The sequence below is a fragment of the Hemiscyllium ocellatum genome, chromosome 3 (genome assembly GCF_020745735.1).
Source record: "Hemiscyllium ocellatum isolate sHemOce1 chromosome 3, sHemOce1.pat.X.cur, whole genome shotgun sequence".
Lineage (NCBI taxonomy): Eukaryota > Metazoa > Chordata > Chondrichthyes > Orectolobiformes > Hemiscylliidae > Hemiscyllium > Hemiscyllium ocellatum.
In genome coordinates, this window is record NC_083403.1 from 19,605,375 (window position 1) to 19,619,649 (window position 14,275).

The 14,275-nt window shown below is 44.4% G+C and overlaps 1 protein-coding gene across 2 annotated transcripts in view; it reads right to left on the minus strand.

The window, feature by feature from the left end:
• Window positions 1–14,275, minus strand: part of nphp1 (nephronophthisis 1) — a 144,341-nt gene that overhangs the window by 87,415 nt on the left and 42,651 nt on the right. For both annotated transcript variants that reach the window (XM_060855909.1, XM_060855900.1), the window contains exon 7: window positions 3,681–3,844. In XM_060855909.1, coding sequence (XP_060711892.1) covers window positions 3,681–3,844 — 164 coding nt within the window. The remainder of the gene's footprint in view (window positions 1–3,680; window positions 3,845–14,275) is intronic.

Sequence of the window (14,275 nt, forward strand, 5' to 3'; positions counted from 1 at the left end):
CAATGTGAATTTCACCAGTTTCCTTATTTCCCCATCCACAACTTTATTGCAGTCGTAAGCCTCCAACTCGGCACCGTCCTCTTGCCCTGTCCATCTTCATTCACACCTATCTGCTCCACCCTCCTCTCCACCTTCATCTACCTATCACATTCACTGCTACCTTCCCTCCAGCCCCACCCCTCGCTCATTCATCTCTCAGCTTTTTTTCGGCCCACAGAGCTTATTCCTATGAAGGGCTTATGCCCGGAATGTCATTTCTCCTGCTCCTTGGATGCTGCCTGACTTGCTGTGCTTTTCCATCACCACACTTTCATCTCTAGTTTTGGACTCCACTACCTGGAGAAAATACCTTAGCTATTCATCCTATCCATGCCCTTTCATGGCTTCATAAACATCTCTAAGGCCACCCTTCAGCCTCCAATGCTTGAGGGAAAATAGCCCCAGTCTATTCAGCCTCTCCGTATTGGTCAAACCCTCCAACCCTGGCAATACCTTGTAAATCTTTGCTGAACCCTCTCAGGTTTTGCAACATCCTTTCTATAGCAGGGAGACCAGAACTGAATGCAGTGTTCCAAAGGTGGTCTAAGCAATGTCCCGAACAGCTGCAACATGACCTCCCAACAGCACCTCACATTTATCTGAATTAAAGTCCATTTACCACTCCTTGGCCCACCTCCCTATATGATGTAGGTTCCATTGTATTCTGAGGTAACCTTCTTGACTGGCCACCAAACCATAAATTTTTGTTATCATCTGCAAACTTACTAACTATGCCTCCTATTTTCACATCCAAATCATTTATATAAATGACAAAAAGCAGTGGACACAGCACCGATCCTTGTGGTACACTGCTGGTCACAAGCCTCCAAGTCTGAAAAGCAACCTTCCACCACTACCCGATATCTCTGACCTTTGAGCCATTTCTGTATCCAAATGGCTAGCTCTCCATGAATCCATGTAAGCTAACCTTGCTAACCAGTCTACCATGAGGAACCTGCCGAACGCCTTACTGAAGTCCATATAGAACACATCCACCGCTCTGCTTTCATCAATCCTCTTCATTACTTCAACAAACTCAAATGATGTTAGTGAGACATGCTTTCCCACATACAAAGGCATGTTGACTATCTTTAATCAGTCCTTGTCTTTCCAAATACATGTAATTCTTGTCCCTCTGGATTCCCTCCAATAACTTGCCACTGATATCAGGCTCACCAGTCTATAGTTCCCAGGCCTTTTCTTACCACCTTTCGTAACTAGTGGCACCACATTAGCCAACCTCCAGTATTCCAGTATCCCATATGTGGCCATCATTGATACAAATATCTCAGCAAGGGGTGCAGCAATCACTTCCCCAGCTTCCCACAGAGTTCTAGGGTACACCTGATCAAGCCCCAGGAACTTATCCACCTGTATACATTTTAAGATGTCCAGCTCCTCCCCTTCTGAAATATGGACATTTTTCAAGATGTCATCATCTATTTCCCCAAATTCTCTATCTTCCATATCCTTCTCCACAGTGAACACTGATGTAAAGTACTCATTTAACATCTCCCCCATTTCCTGCAGTTCCACACATAAGAGACCTTGCTGATCTTTAAGGGGCCCTATTCTCTCCCTAGTTACCCTTTTGTCCTTAATGTACATGTGGAATCCCTTTAGATTCTCCTTAATCCTATGTCCCCTTTTTATCCTTCCGATTTCTCTCTTAAATGCAGGTAGTTCTCTTATGTCATATTAGCTATGCTCCCATGTGACACGGTGTTATAGAAAATCATGCAATATAAATAATGGGGCCAATGGGAAAAACAGGGTTGGGGGTGAACCACCAAAAATACCAGTAAAAATAAAAACAAAAATAGCAGTTAGCTTAATACAAACGATAGCACAGTCTAAGTAAATCTTTAAATCACTTTCTAATAAAATAATAGTCTATTCACTATTGTCAATTTACCAAAAAAAGTAAAGTCACGCTTTAAAAAATATGCCACCTTGCTGCTTCCCTGTTGTGAGCTGCCCACATTGATTTCTCCAAGGTCAGCTAAGAATTTCACTGTTAGTTTATTTTTCTTCGAATGAACTCCAATGTCAGGAGATACTTGAAACTAAACAGCAGAGGCAATCAGCAGTGAAGGCTGACTGCTGGGTCATATGGCTGTGCAGGTTTATTTCTCCATTTTTTCACCTCCCATTTGCTACCTGTTTTGTCTCTCTTTCTCCTTTTTTTAACGTGCTGTTGTTCTGATCTGTTTTTAAGTTCTAAAACAATGCAACAGCTTATAAGATAGTAGTTACTGGCCCAAAAATTCTGGAAAATCAGCTCCAACACTGAAGATGCCTCAAAAAAAGGAACAGCTCTTACAGCCACGATATTTTCCCGTCCTCCACCTTGAAGACACAGCTTTTTCCATTTTAAAAACATGGACTGTGATTTTTCTATATCTCAGTAAGTCTGATTTGAAAATGTTTTAAGTACATTTAAGAATTTCAAAACAAGCGTGTCAAACACCAAAGCACTGGATTATTTTATATAACGGTTAGTTACACAGCCCTTTGTAAAAGCAAGTGCTTTATTCCTGTCACTTTACCGAGCAGTTCATGAAAAAAATGGCAGAGAAAGTAAACACATACGCGAGCCGGTGCTTCTGTCTTTCTATCACAACAGATTTTCAATACAAACTGATTTTCTAACACAGCAAATTATTACAACATCACAAATAGACTTTTATGTATGTGATCAATGTTATGAGTTCAGCGGAAACTGACAATTGTTCTTGTGATTGTAGAAGCTGTTCGGGACCTTGTTTAATGCTGGGATTTCATATATTTATGTGCTGGTAAGGGTTTGGTCCTTCTCAGTTTAACCTGCTATTTGCAGAAAGCAAAGATTAGTTTGTTTAAATCGCAGACTCATCAAAATTGTTGGGCAGCATGGTGGTTCAGTGGTTAGCAGGAACCCAGGTTCAATTCCAGCCTTGGGTGGATGCTGCCTGAACTGCTGTGCTCTTCCAGCACCACTGATCAAGAGTGTGTGGAGTTTGTACATTCTCCCCGTGTCTGCGTAGGTTTCCTCTGGATGCTCCGATTTCCTCCCACAGTCCAAAGATGTGCAGGTCAGGTGAATTGGCCATGCTAAATTGCCCATAGTGTTAGGTGCATTAGTCAAAGGGAAATGGGTCTGGGTGGGTTACTCTTCAGAGGGTCGGTGTGGACTTGTTGGGCCAAAGGGCCTGTTTCCACACTGTAGGGAATCTAATCTAGTCTAAAATTACAGATTTTTAAAAAACTCTCAGGTAGAGTACAGTGTTAGATCAGTATGGCTTCCCTTGTTTATGGTCAAATCGATTATCCAAATAACCAATTACCTGAACGAAATACTGCCCGCCCATCTCGTTCGGATAATCAAAGTTCCTCTGTAAATCATCTACATCCTTTCCTTTCCCTGAACTGACCTGCCACAACTTGATGATTAATTTCACTTTGGCAAAGTAATTAGACTGAATCATTTTAATGCAGAATCAGAAAACAGCAATTACCTGATTCTTGATTTCCAGGACTGGGTTGTTTCTCAAATTTCTCAAGTAATTGTCTTCATTTCAAGGGATTTTCTATTGCATATTGTAATGACTATCCTAATCTATACACCAGTTTAAAAATAATCTACCAATGCAATTAGATACCTGGGTGCTTCAGGTACTTGTTTAACATTTTGCAGCTCATCTTCCAATTCGTCTTCACTTTCTTCATCATCGTCATCTTCATCATCGTCATAGTCATCGTCATCATCATCTTCTTCTTCATCACCGCCCTCAGTTGTGATATCCTTACTACTCTGTTTGTGCACCTACAGGAATAAAGAAATTAAAAGTGATATTCAGTTTTTTTCACGTGATATATGCCTAAAACAGACTTCCAACAGATTTTCAATACAAACTGATTTTATAACACAGCAAATTATTACAACATCACAAATGGACTTTTATGTATGTGATCAATGTTATGTGTGAGTGAAATCAAAAGATGAATAGCATTAATTCACTAATGTTTGATTTTCATGACAAAACAATTCGTGCTACTAGGGATTTATAAAAATAAGTAAGTCTTGCTAAAACAATACAAGGCACTAGTCAGATGATCAACTGGGAGAAAGTGAGGACTGCGGATGCGGGAGATCAGAGTTGAGAGTGTGGTGCTGCAAAAGCACAGCAGGTCAGGCAGCATCCTGCTCCTCAGATGCTGCCTGACCTGCTGTGCTTTTCCAGCACCACACTCTCGACATTAGTCAGATGATAGTTGGAACAATATGAACAGATGTGGTCCTCTTATTAAAGGAAATATACACTGACATTGGAAGCAATTCAGAGAAGGTTGAGCTTGGGAATTGCTGAATTTTCACATGAAAAGGTAAGTTGGTTGGGCTGTACACATTAGATTTTAGAAGAATGTGAGGCTACCTTTCAAAAACATACAAGGTTTTTAGAAGACATGACAGAGTAGACGTGGAGAGGTTCTTTCCCCTTGTAAAATAGTCTAGGACAGAGGATATAATCTCAGAATAAGGGGTCACAAATTGAGGACAGAGATGAGGAGCAATTCCTTCTCTGAGGATATTGCATCTCTGGAATTCTTTACTGCAGAACTGTAGAGGCTGAGTCATTAAATACATACATGCTGAGGTAAGTGGGTATTTCATCAAGGAGGCGTTATGGAAAAAGGCAGGAAAATGAAGTTTAAGGATGATGGCAAGCATAATTTAATTGAATGGCAGAGCAGACTCAATGGGCTGAGTGGCCTATTTATGGTCTTCCTTATGGTCTTATGGAGTTTCTAGTAAATATTTCAAGACTTTTACAGATGAATTACATGAGGTTGGAAATCACTATTAATAAGACCCCATCAAATTTCCAATGTTCCCATACAGTTGTGAATCCTGGCCAATGTATTGCATAGAGCTGAGAAAGCTTGAATAATACCATCAGTGTCACCTACATATGATCTTTTATACATCACCTGGATCCATTGCCAAATGACATGACCATCCTCTAAGCAACCTGAAGATATGTGGCAATGGCATTGCATAGGTCACAACACCAGAATGCTAAAAATCTGATTTTCAAAGTGCACACTCCACTCCAGATTGTAACAGGTCAAAGTTAACAAAGCAGCGATCAAAAATGTTGAATAGTGATTCTGACTTCAACAGATGAGAAAAGTGCACGGGACTGCTCACAGTGGAGGGCCCCACTTCTCCAAGAGTAGTGGGCTGTGAAGCAATGCAGATGACAAAGTCTGAAGACTCAAGTGCATGCCAATAACTCAAAAAATCAACCATGACCTGACCAACAGGCTGAGTTTCAATGTGGAATGTGAATTTTGGATTTGTTTTTAAATACTATTAGCCACGTGACGTTGCTACCACTTTAAAAAGGTAATTTTGTCCTTAATTTTTTGAAGACAGGTCATAAAGGCAGTGGTGCTGAAGTGTCTAGGGATTAATAGCTAAACAATGGAAGGGGAGAGGCCAGTTCTCCCAGGTCAGGTTTTTTTCTAGTTTTTTTTGCTGTAGCAGTCACAACATGTTGGAGTCCGGCAGAGTTACAAGCTTCAGGAAAGGATTCCTCTGACTTTCTCTGAAATCTTTCTCTGGATGTCATTCCCTCCTGACTGTAAGAGTCTGTATTTGAATTTACCTTTCTGCCAAGGGTGTGTTTATGGGATGTTACTGTATTGGAAGAATTAATCAGTAATAGTTGCTATATCAGGTCAGTTAAGTTTTACAATAGTTAACTTATTCTAAATTTTGCTATCGTTTGTTCATGGTTCAACTGTAACGTTTAAATAAATTCCGTTTTGCTTAAAGCCGAGTGGTTTGATCAGTTGCATCACAGCTAGAATATTCACTTCACATTTGCCTTTAAAATAAGAAAAAGTTACAGTCTAGGCTACTTTCTTAAACTATTTTGAGGGAGTCTGGCCTGGTCCACAATAGCCATTTAAATGCCCTTTTCCACCTCCTTTGCCTTTCACTGACTTCACCGATAACCTGTTCTCCTTTCTTTTCCGTTTTTCTCTCTCTCCATCTGTCACCCATTCTCTCCTCCTCCTTACTCTGGGACATCCAGGGGAATTCTGAGGAACTGCCAACAGAAACATATATGCAATAATCTAATTTTATAAAATGTCAAACATAAAAACTGGGAAGGCTTTTGAGTGATGAATTAAAATTTCTCTACTGTTATAATAACATCCACAGCAGGATGGAACTTGAGGAAAGGGAGAAATGTTGTTTAACACTGAGTCCAGGTTCAAAGCTGTCCTACTTCAAACAGCCCAAGGAGCAATTCTAGGTTAAAAATGAATTCCCCAAAAAACTCAGTATTAGAAACAGCTAATCTGCCAGCAGGACTGAAAGACACAGATTTGCTATCTGTTTTAACTTGCCTTGCAGCTAACTTAGAGTCACCTTACACACCCAGCAAGGTAATCTAACTATGCAGCAGGGAGTGATAATGACATGGATTGTGGTTCAGGTAAACCTAAAGTTCAGGTATTGGGAGAAAATACCTTCAGATCATCTTCTGAGCAGTAAGATTTAATATATTTGTACTTGAAATTGAAAATACCTGTTGAATACTGACAGTGGTAGAAATAGGGCCTGCTTTTCATCATATCTATAAACGATTTAGATGTGAACATAGGAGGTACGGTTAATAAGTTTGCAGATGACACCAAATTTGAAGGTGTAGTGGACAGCAAAGAAGGTTACCTGAGAGTACACCGGGATCTTGATGAGGTGGACCAATGGGCAAATGGAGTTTAATTTAGATAAATGTGAGGTGCTTCATTTTGGAAAGGCAAATCAGGGCAGGACTTATACACTTAGCAGTAAGGTTGTGTGGAGTGTTGCTGAACAGAGACCTTGGAGTGCAGGTTGATGGTTTCTTGAAAGTGGAGTCGCAGGTAGACAGGATAGTGAAAAAGGTGTTTAGCATGCTTGCCTTTATCGGTCAGTGCATTGAAAATAGGAATTGGGAAGTCATGATGCAGCTGCACAGGACATTGGCAAGGCCACTTTTGGAATACTGCATTCAATCCTGGTCTCCCTGCTATAACAAGGATGTTATGAAAATTGAAAGGGTTCAGAAAAGATTTACAAGGATATTTGCAAGGTTGGAGAGTTTGAGACTGAATAGACTGGGGCTATTTTCCCCGGAACACTGGGGTGAGGGGTGACCTTATAGAGGTTTATAAAATCAAGAGAGGCATGAATAGGGTAAATAGACAAGGTCTTTTCCCTGAGGTGGGGGAGTCCAGAACTAGAGGGCATAGGTTTACGGTGAAAGGGGAAAGATTTAAAAGGGACCTAAGGGACTACTCTTTCACACAGAGGGTGGTGCATGTATGGAATGAGCTGCTAGAGGAAGAGTTGGAGGCTGGTACAATTACAACATTTAAAACCCATCAAAATGGGTAAATGAATAAGAAGGGTTTACAGGGATATGGGCCAAATGCTGGCAAGTGAGACTAGGTTTATTTAAGACATCTGGCTTGGACAAGTTGGACCGAACATCTGTTTCCATGCTTTACATCTCTATGACCAAGTGAGAATTAATTAGCAACGGAGCAGGAAAGCTGTCAATGAGTGTTCCTGTGCAGGACTTACTCAGTGGCGCCTCACTCTCCTCACCGTCCTGCTTGACTGGCATTAGACTCAACCTATTTCAACAGCAGCTATACAGTCTTCACAGGGGTTGACACACAGGATCCACTGGCTGAAGCTATATTTAGATTGGCTCTCTGACAACCTACAGAATCATTTATTTGAACTTTTCTCAAGTTGTTTACTGTGAAGCTCTAATTTGTTCAATGTTGGCAAAGGATATTTCATGTGAGGTTTCATAGACGTGTGCTTGTAGTGCTGATGTGAATGAGTGGTAGTAGAAGGAAAAGAAGCATCATAAAATGATAGGAACTAAAATGCAGGCAAAACTGTAATTTGACCCATCAAGTCTCCTCTGCCACTTAATAAGATTATGGCTGTTCTGATAATCCTCAACTACTCTTTCTCGTTTTTTCCACAAACCCTGGAGTTCCTTACTGATTAAAAATCTGTCTACCTTGACTTTGAATATACTTAATGACTGACTCGCTACAGCCCTGTGTAGCAGTGAATTCCACAGATTCACTATCCTCAAAGAGGAAATTCCTCACTATCTCTGTCCTAAGGGCTACCTTTTACTGTGAGATGGTGCCTGCTGGTCCTGAACTCACGCACAAGAGAAAACAATCTTTCTACATGTATCCTGACAAGTTCCCCAAATAGGAGAAAGTGAGGACTGCAGATGCTGGAGACCAGAGTTGAAAAATGTGATGCTGTTTTTCCAGCATCACATTTTTCAACTCAAGTCCCTCAAATACTCGATGTTTCAATGAAAATTGACCCTTCATGTATTCATCCAAATAATTTTTTAAAAATTGTGAGGTTTTCTGCCTCAACTACCTTCACATGTATTTCATTCCAGATTCCCACAATTTTACCACCTGCATTGTACCTTGTTATTGGCCCTTCAACCATGGAATACAATTGCTTTCTATCCATTCTGTCCAAGTCCCTCATAATCTTATAAACTGCATCAGGAAACAACCCAAGTTTATCCAGCCTCTCTTCATGGCTGATCTGCACCAAACCAGCAACATCCTGGTGAATCTTTCTGAATCCCCTCCAATGGAATCACCTCCTTCCTATAGTGTGGTGACCAGAACTGCACGCAGTGTTACAACTAAGACCCAACCAAAGTTTTCTACAGCTCCGAGATAGTCTCCCTGTTCTTAAGATTTAATGCCACAAGTACATAGTTTTCCTATTCCCCTTGCTATACTTGTAGAATATCTTGGGATTCTCCCCAGTACTACCCCCCAGTGTTTTGTGCATGCCCCCTCTATGTGCACCTCATTGCCTTCTTAAGATCACCCTACACTTTCTATATTTCACAAGGGTCACCATCGATTTGCTCCCTATATACCTGTTAAGAACTTCTCTTATCCAGTCTTGAATATTCCAAGACATCCAGTGTTCTCAAGCCCCAAAATGTACAGCTTGTTGCTTCTACATTTCAACCTAAAGGGAACATTTTATAATGACAATCCAGAATAAACCCCCCTACACTTCCGCCTAGATTTACCTACAAGAAGCTGTTCCAAGACCACTTTGGCCAGATCCTCCCTTATTATATTTTATTATTATATTTTCCTTCCCCAATCCAAAATTCCTTTTTGCAAACCATCTTTGCTTCCTACTTACCTACTTAAAGCCTAGTGTTGTAATCAGTATCACTAAAATACTCCACTACTACCATCTCAAACCCTGTCCGACTTAATTCCCCAGGATTAGGTCGAGCACTGCATCATCCCTTCTACATGTTGGGCTCAAAAGTTCTTCTGAATATATTTCAAGAAATCTGCCTTCCTCTAAAATCTTTACACTAAGACTATCCCAAATAACATTGGGGAAGGTGAAATCCCTTAATGTTATTACCCTATTAATATTTTTACAAACCTCAATGCATTGACTACATATTTGCTCCTCTATTGTCTGCTGACTGTTTGACAGGCTATAATACACTGCCAACAACATGACTGCCTTAATTTTGTTCCCAAGTTCTACCTACAAAGTCTAATTTGAAGATCCTTCCAAAATATCATCCCCCACTTACAGCAATAACCGACTCCTTAATTAATAATGTGACACCACTTCCTCTTTTACACCCTGCTCTGCTCTGCCTTAAGATCCTATACTCCGGAATACTGACTTGCCAATCAGGCTTCTCTATCATCCATATCTCTGACAGTAAAAAATGAGGTCTGCAGATGCTGGAGATCACAGCTGCAAATGTGTTGCTGGTCAAAGCACAGCAGGTTAGGCAGCATCTCAGGAATAGAGAATTCGACGTTTCGAGCATAAGCCCTTCATCAGGAATAAGAGAGAGAGAGCCAAGCCGGCTGAGATAAAAGGTAGGGAGGAGGGACTAGGGGGAGGGGCGATGGAGGTGGGATAGGTGGAAGGAGGTCAAGGTGAGGGTGATAGGCCGGAGTGGGGTGGGGGCGGAGAGGTCAGGAAGAGGATTGCAGGTTAGGAGGGCGGTGCTGAGTTGAGGGAACCGACTGAGACAAGGTGGGGGGAGGGGAAATGAGGAACTGAGACAAGGTGGGGGGAGGGGAAATGAGGAACTGAGACAAGGTGGGGGGAGGGGAAATGAGGAATCCCCCCACCTTGTCTCAGTCGGTTCCCTCAACTCAGCACCGCCCTCCTAACCTGCAATCCTCTTCCTGACCTCTCCGCCCCCACCCCACTCCGGCCTATCACCCTCACCTTGACCTCCTTCCACCTATCCCACCTCCATCGCCCCTCCCCCTAGTCCCTCCTCCCTACCTTTTATCTCAGCCGGCTTGGCTCTCTCTCTCTTATTCCTGATGAAGGGCTTATGCTCGAAACGTCGAATTCTCTATTCCTGAGATGCTGCCTAACCTGCTGTGCTTTGACCAGCAACACATTTGCAGCATATCTCTGACAGTAACAACATCACAATTCAACACATCAATCCACGCCTTCACCTCATCTGTTTTACCTCTATTAGTCCTGAGACACGACGATTTGAGATTAAACCACTTCCAGTTGCCATTCTCTAAACAGAGATGATGGCCAAGTTTATTAATGCAGAGACACAGGTAATGTTCTGATGACCAAGGTTCAAATCCCATCATGACAAATGGTGAGGTTTGCATCCAGTAAAAATCAGAAATTAAGAATCTAATGATGCCCATGAAACCATTGCCAACTGTCAGGAAAAGCCCAAATGGTTCACTAATGTCCTTTCAGGAAGGAAATCTGCAACCTATAAGTGACTCTAAACATCAATGGGGTTGACTCTTAAGTGCCCTCTAGGCAATTAGGAATGGGCAACACATGATGGTCTTGCCAACAATTTCCACAACCTGTGAATGAATATAAAAAATACACCCTATGTCTGGTAAGACATTTACTCCGAGCATTAGAGACCATCCAGCCTTGCCTTACTCTTTATCTGCAGCTCCCCTTACACCCACCCCAAGTCCTGAAGAAGGGTAACACCTGAAGGGTTAACTTCTCCACCTCCTGATGCTGCCTGGCTTGCTGTGATCTTCCAGTCTCCTGCTTGATCACCTCGGATTCCAGCATGTGGGGTTTTTTTGTCTCTTACTTTTTTGAAAGGCAACATGGTTGAACTCCCTCACCTTTGGCTCCTTTAATAAATTATGCAACGTCCTTATTGTACGAAAACCCTGTGTCTCCTTGCCCTGTCAAACTACACTCCTTGCAACAGCATGAGCCAACTCTCCTGCAAAGGATGTTGGTCTCTTCTGGTTCTGGTCCCACTTGTGCAGGTCCCACTTTCCCCAGAAATGGCCCCAGTGATCCAGGAATCTAAAATCCTCCCTTCTGCACCAACTCTTGAGCCACCATTCATCTGCCTTATTCTTTACTTCTATACTCACTAGCATGAGGCACCAGAATAGAGATCCCAACTTTTAAAGTTTTGCTTTTTAATCTACTGCCTAACTCTCTTAACTCTTGAAGCAAGTTCTCATCCCCTCATTTTACCTATATCATTGGTGCCAATGTGCACAACAAATTTCTGACTTATTACCCTCCCTCTTCAGGATGCCCTGCAGCCCCCAAGTGACACCCCCAAGTCTGGTACCATGAAAGCTGGACACTATTCCTGGGGTCATGAATGCAGCTGTACAAATGCCTGTCTGTTCACTTAACTAATAAATTCCTCTCACTGTTGCTTCTCTTTCTTCTTTCTCCCTCTCCTGTACAGTAACGCTGCTTTTGCTGACAGAAGCTTGACTTGTCTACAATCCCTTGCGGAACCAGTGCCCACCATCAGCTTCTAAAATGGAAAACATATTTTATGAGTGGAACCATAGCGGATTCTTGCACTACCTGCCTGCTTCTCTTTGACAGCTTGGTGGTCATCCATTGCCTTATTTTCTCCAGTCACTCCACCTGCAAAGTGACCACTTCTATAAACATGTTACGTCAGCCTTGTGGATGTGCCACACAAGCGGAGCTCAGCTTTGTGCAGTTGGGGGTACTTCTTGCATGTGTTGTTATCTAGGACACCATTAGGTTCATGACTTCCCACATAAGATAGGAGGCACAACCCACTTGGCAGACCTCACCAACCAAGTAAGCTGGTGTTACTTGTCAACCTCTGTCCCCGCCCCTAACCCCGCCATCTCTGTCCCCGCCCCTAACCCCGCCTATCTCTGTCCCCGCCCCTAACCCCGCCATCTCTGTCCCCGCCCCTAACCCCGCCTATCTCTGTCCCCGCCCCTAACCCCGCCCCCAGCTCCAGCTCCAGCTCCAGTCCCACACCAGGTCCTAGCTCCCAGCCCTGCCGTATTTTCACCATCCCTCCAGATCTCCCCCTCTCTGAGGATGAGAGATCAGTCCTCAGCAGGGGCCTCACCTTCGTTCCCCTACGCCCTCGGATTAATGAGTTCAACACGCGGCGAGATATTGAACAATTCTTCCGCCGCCTTCGCCTCCGTGCCTACTTTCACAACCAAGACTCCCGCCCACCCTCTGACGACCCCTTCTCCCGCCTCCAACACACCCCATCCACCTGGACACCCCGTGCAGGCCTCCTACCCGCCCTCGACCTCTTTATAGCCAACTGCCGCCGTGACATCAACCGACTCAACCTGTCCACCCCTCTCACCCACTCCAACCTCTCACCCTCAGAACGTGCAGCCCTCCACTCCCTCCGCTCCAATCCCAACCTCACCATCAAACCCGCAGACAAGGGAGGCGCGGTGGTAGTTTGGCGCACTGACCTGTACACCGCTGAAGCCAAACGCCAGCTCGCGGACGCCTCCTCTTATCGCCCCCTTGACCACGACCCCACCTCCCACCACCAAACCATCATCTCCCAGACCATCCAGGACCTCATCACCTCAGGGGATCTCCCATCCACCGCCTCCAACCTCATAGTCCCACAACCCCGCACCGCCCGTTTCTACCTCCTGCCCAAAATCCACAAACCTGCCTGCCCCGGCCGACCCATTGTCTCAGCCTGCTCCTGCCCCACCGAACTCATCTCCCAATACCTCGACACGGTCCTGTCCCCTTTAGTCCAAGAACTCCCCACCTACGTTCGGGACACCACCCACGCCCTCCACCTCCTCCAGGATTTTCGCTTCCCCGGTCCCCAACGCCTTATTTTCACTATGGACATCCAGTCCCTGTACACCTCCATCCCCCATCACGAAGGACTCAAAGCCCTCCGCTTCTTCCTTTCCCGCCGCACTAACCAGTACCCTTCCACTGACACTCTCCTTCGACTGACTGAACTGGTCCTCACCCTGAATAACTTCTCTTTTCAATCCTCCCACTTCCTCCAAACTAAAGGAGTTGCCATGGGCACCCGCATGGGCCCCAGCTATGCCTGCCTCTTCGTAGGATATGTGGAACAGTCCATCTTCCGCAACTACACTGGCACCACCCCCCACCTTTTCCTCCGCTACATCGATGACTGTATCGGCGCTGCCTCGTGCTCCCACGAGGAGGTTGAACAGTTCATCAACTTTACTAACACCTTCCATCCCGACCTGAAATTCACCTGGACTGTCTCAGACTCCTCCCTCCCCTTCCTAGACCTTTCCATTTCTATCTCGGGCGACCGACTCAACACAGACATCTATTATAAACCGACTGACTCCCACAGCTACCTGGACTACACCTCCTCCCACCCTGCCCCCTGTAAAAACGCCATCCCATATTCCCAATTCCTTCGTCTCCGCCGCATCTGCTCCCAGGAGGACCAATTCCAACACCGCACAACCCAGATGGCCTCCTTCTTCAAGGACCGCAGATTCCCCCCAGACGTGATCGACGATGCCCTCCACCGCATCTCCTCCACTTCCCGCTCCTCCGCCCTTGAGCCCCGCTCCTCCAACCGCCACCAAGACAGAACCCCACTGGTTCTCACCTACCACCCCACCAACCTGCGCATACAACGTATCATCCGCCGCCATTTCCGCCACCTCCAAACGGACCCCACCACCAAGGATATATTTCCCTCCCCTCCCCTATCAGCGTTCCGCAAGGACCACTCCCTTCGTGACTCCCTTGTCAGATCCACACCCCCCACCAACCCAACCTCCACCCCCGGCACCTTCCCCTGCAACCGCAGGAAATGTAAAACTTGCGCCCACACCTCCACACTCA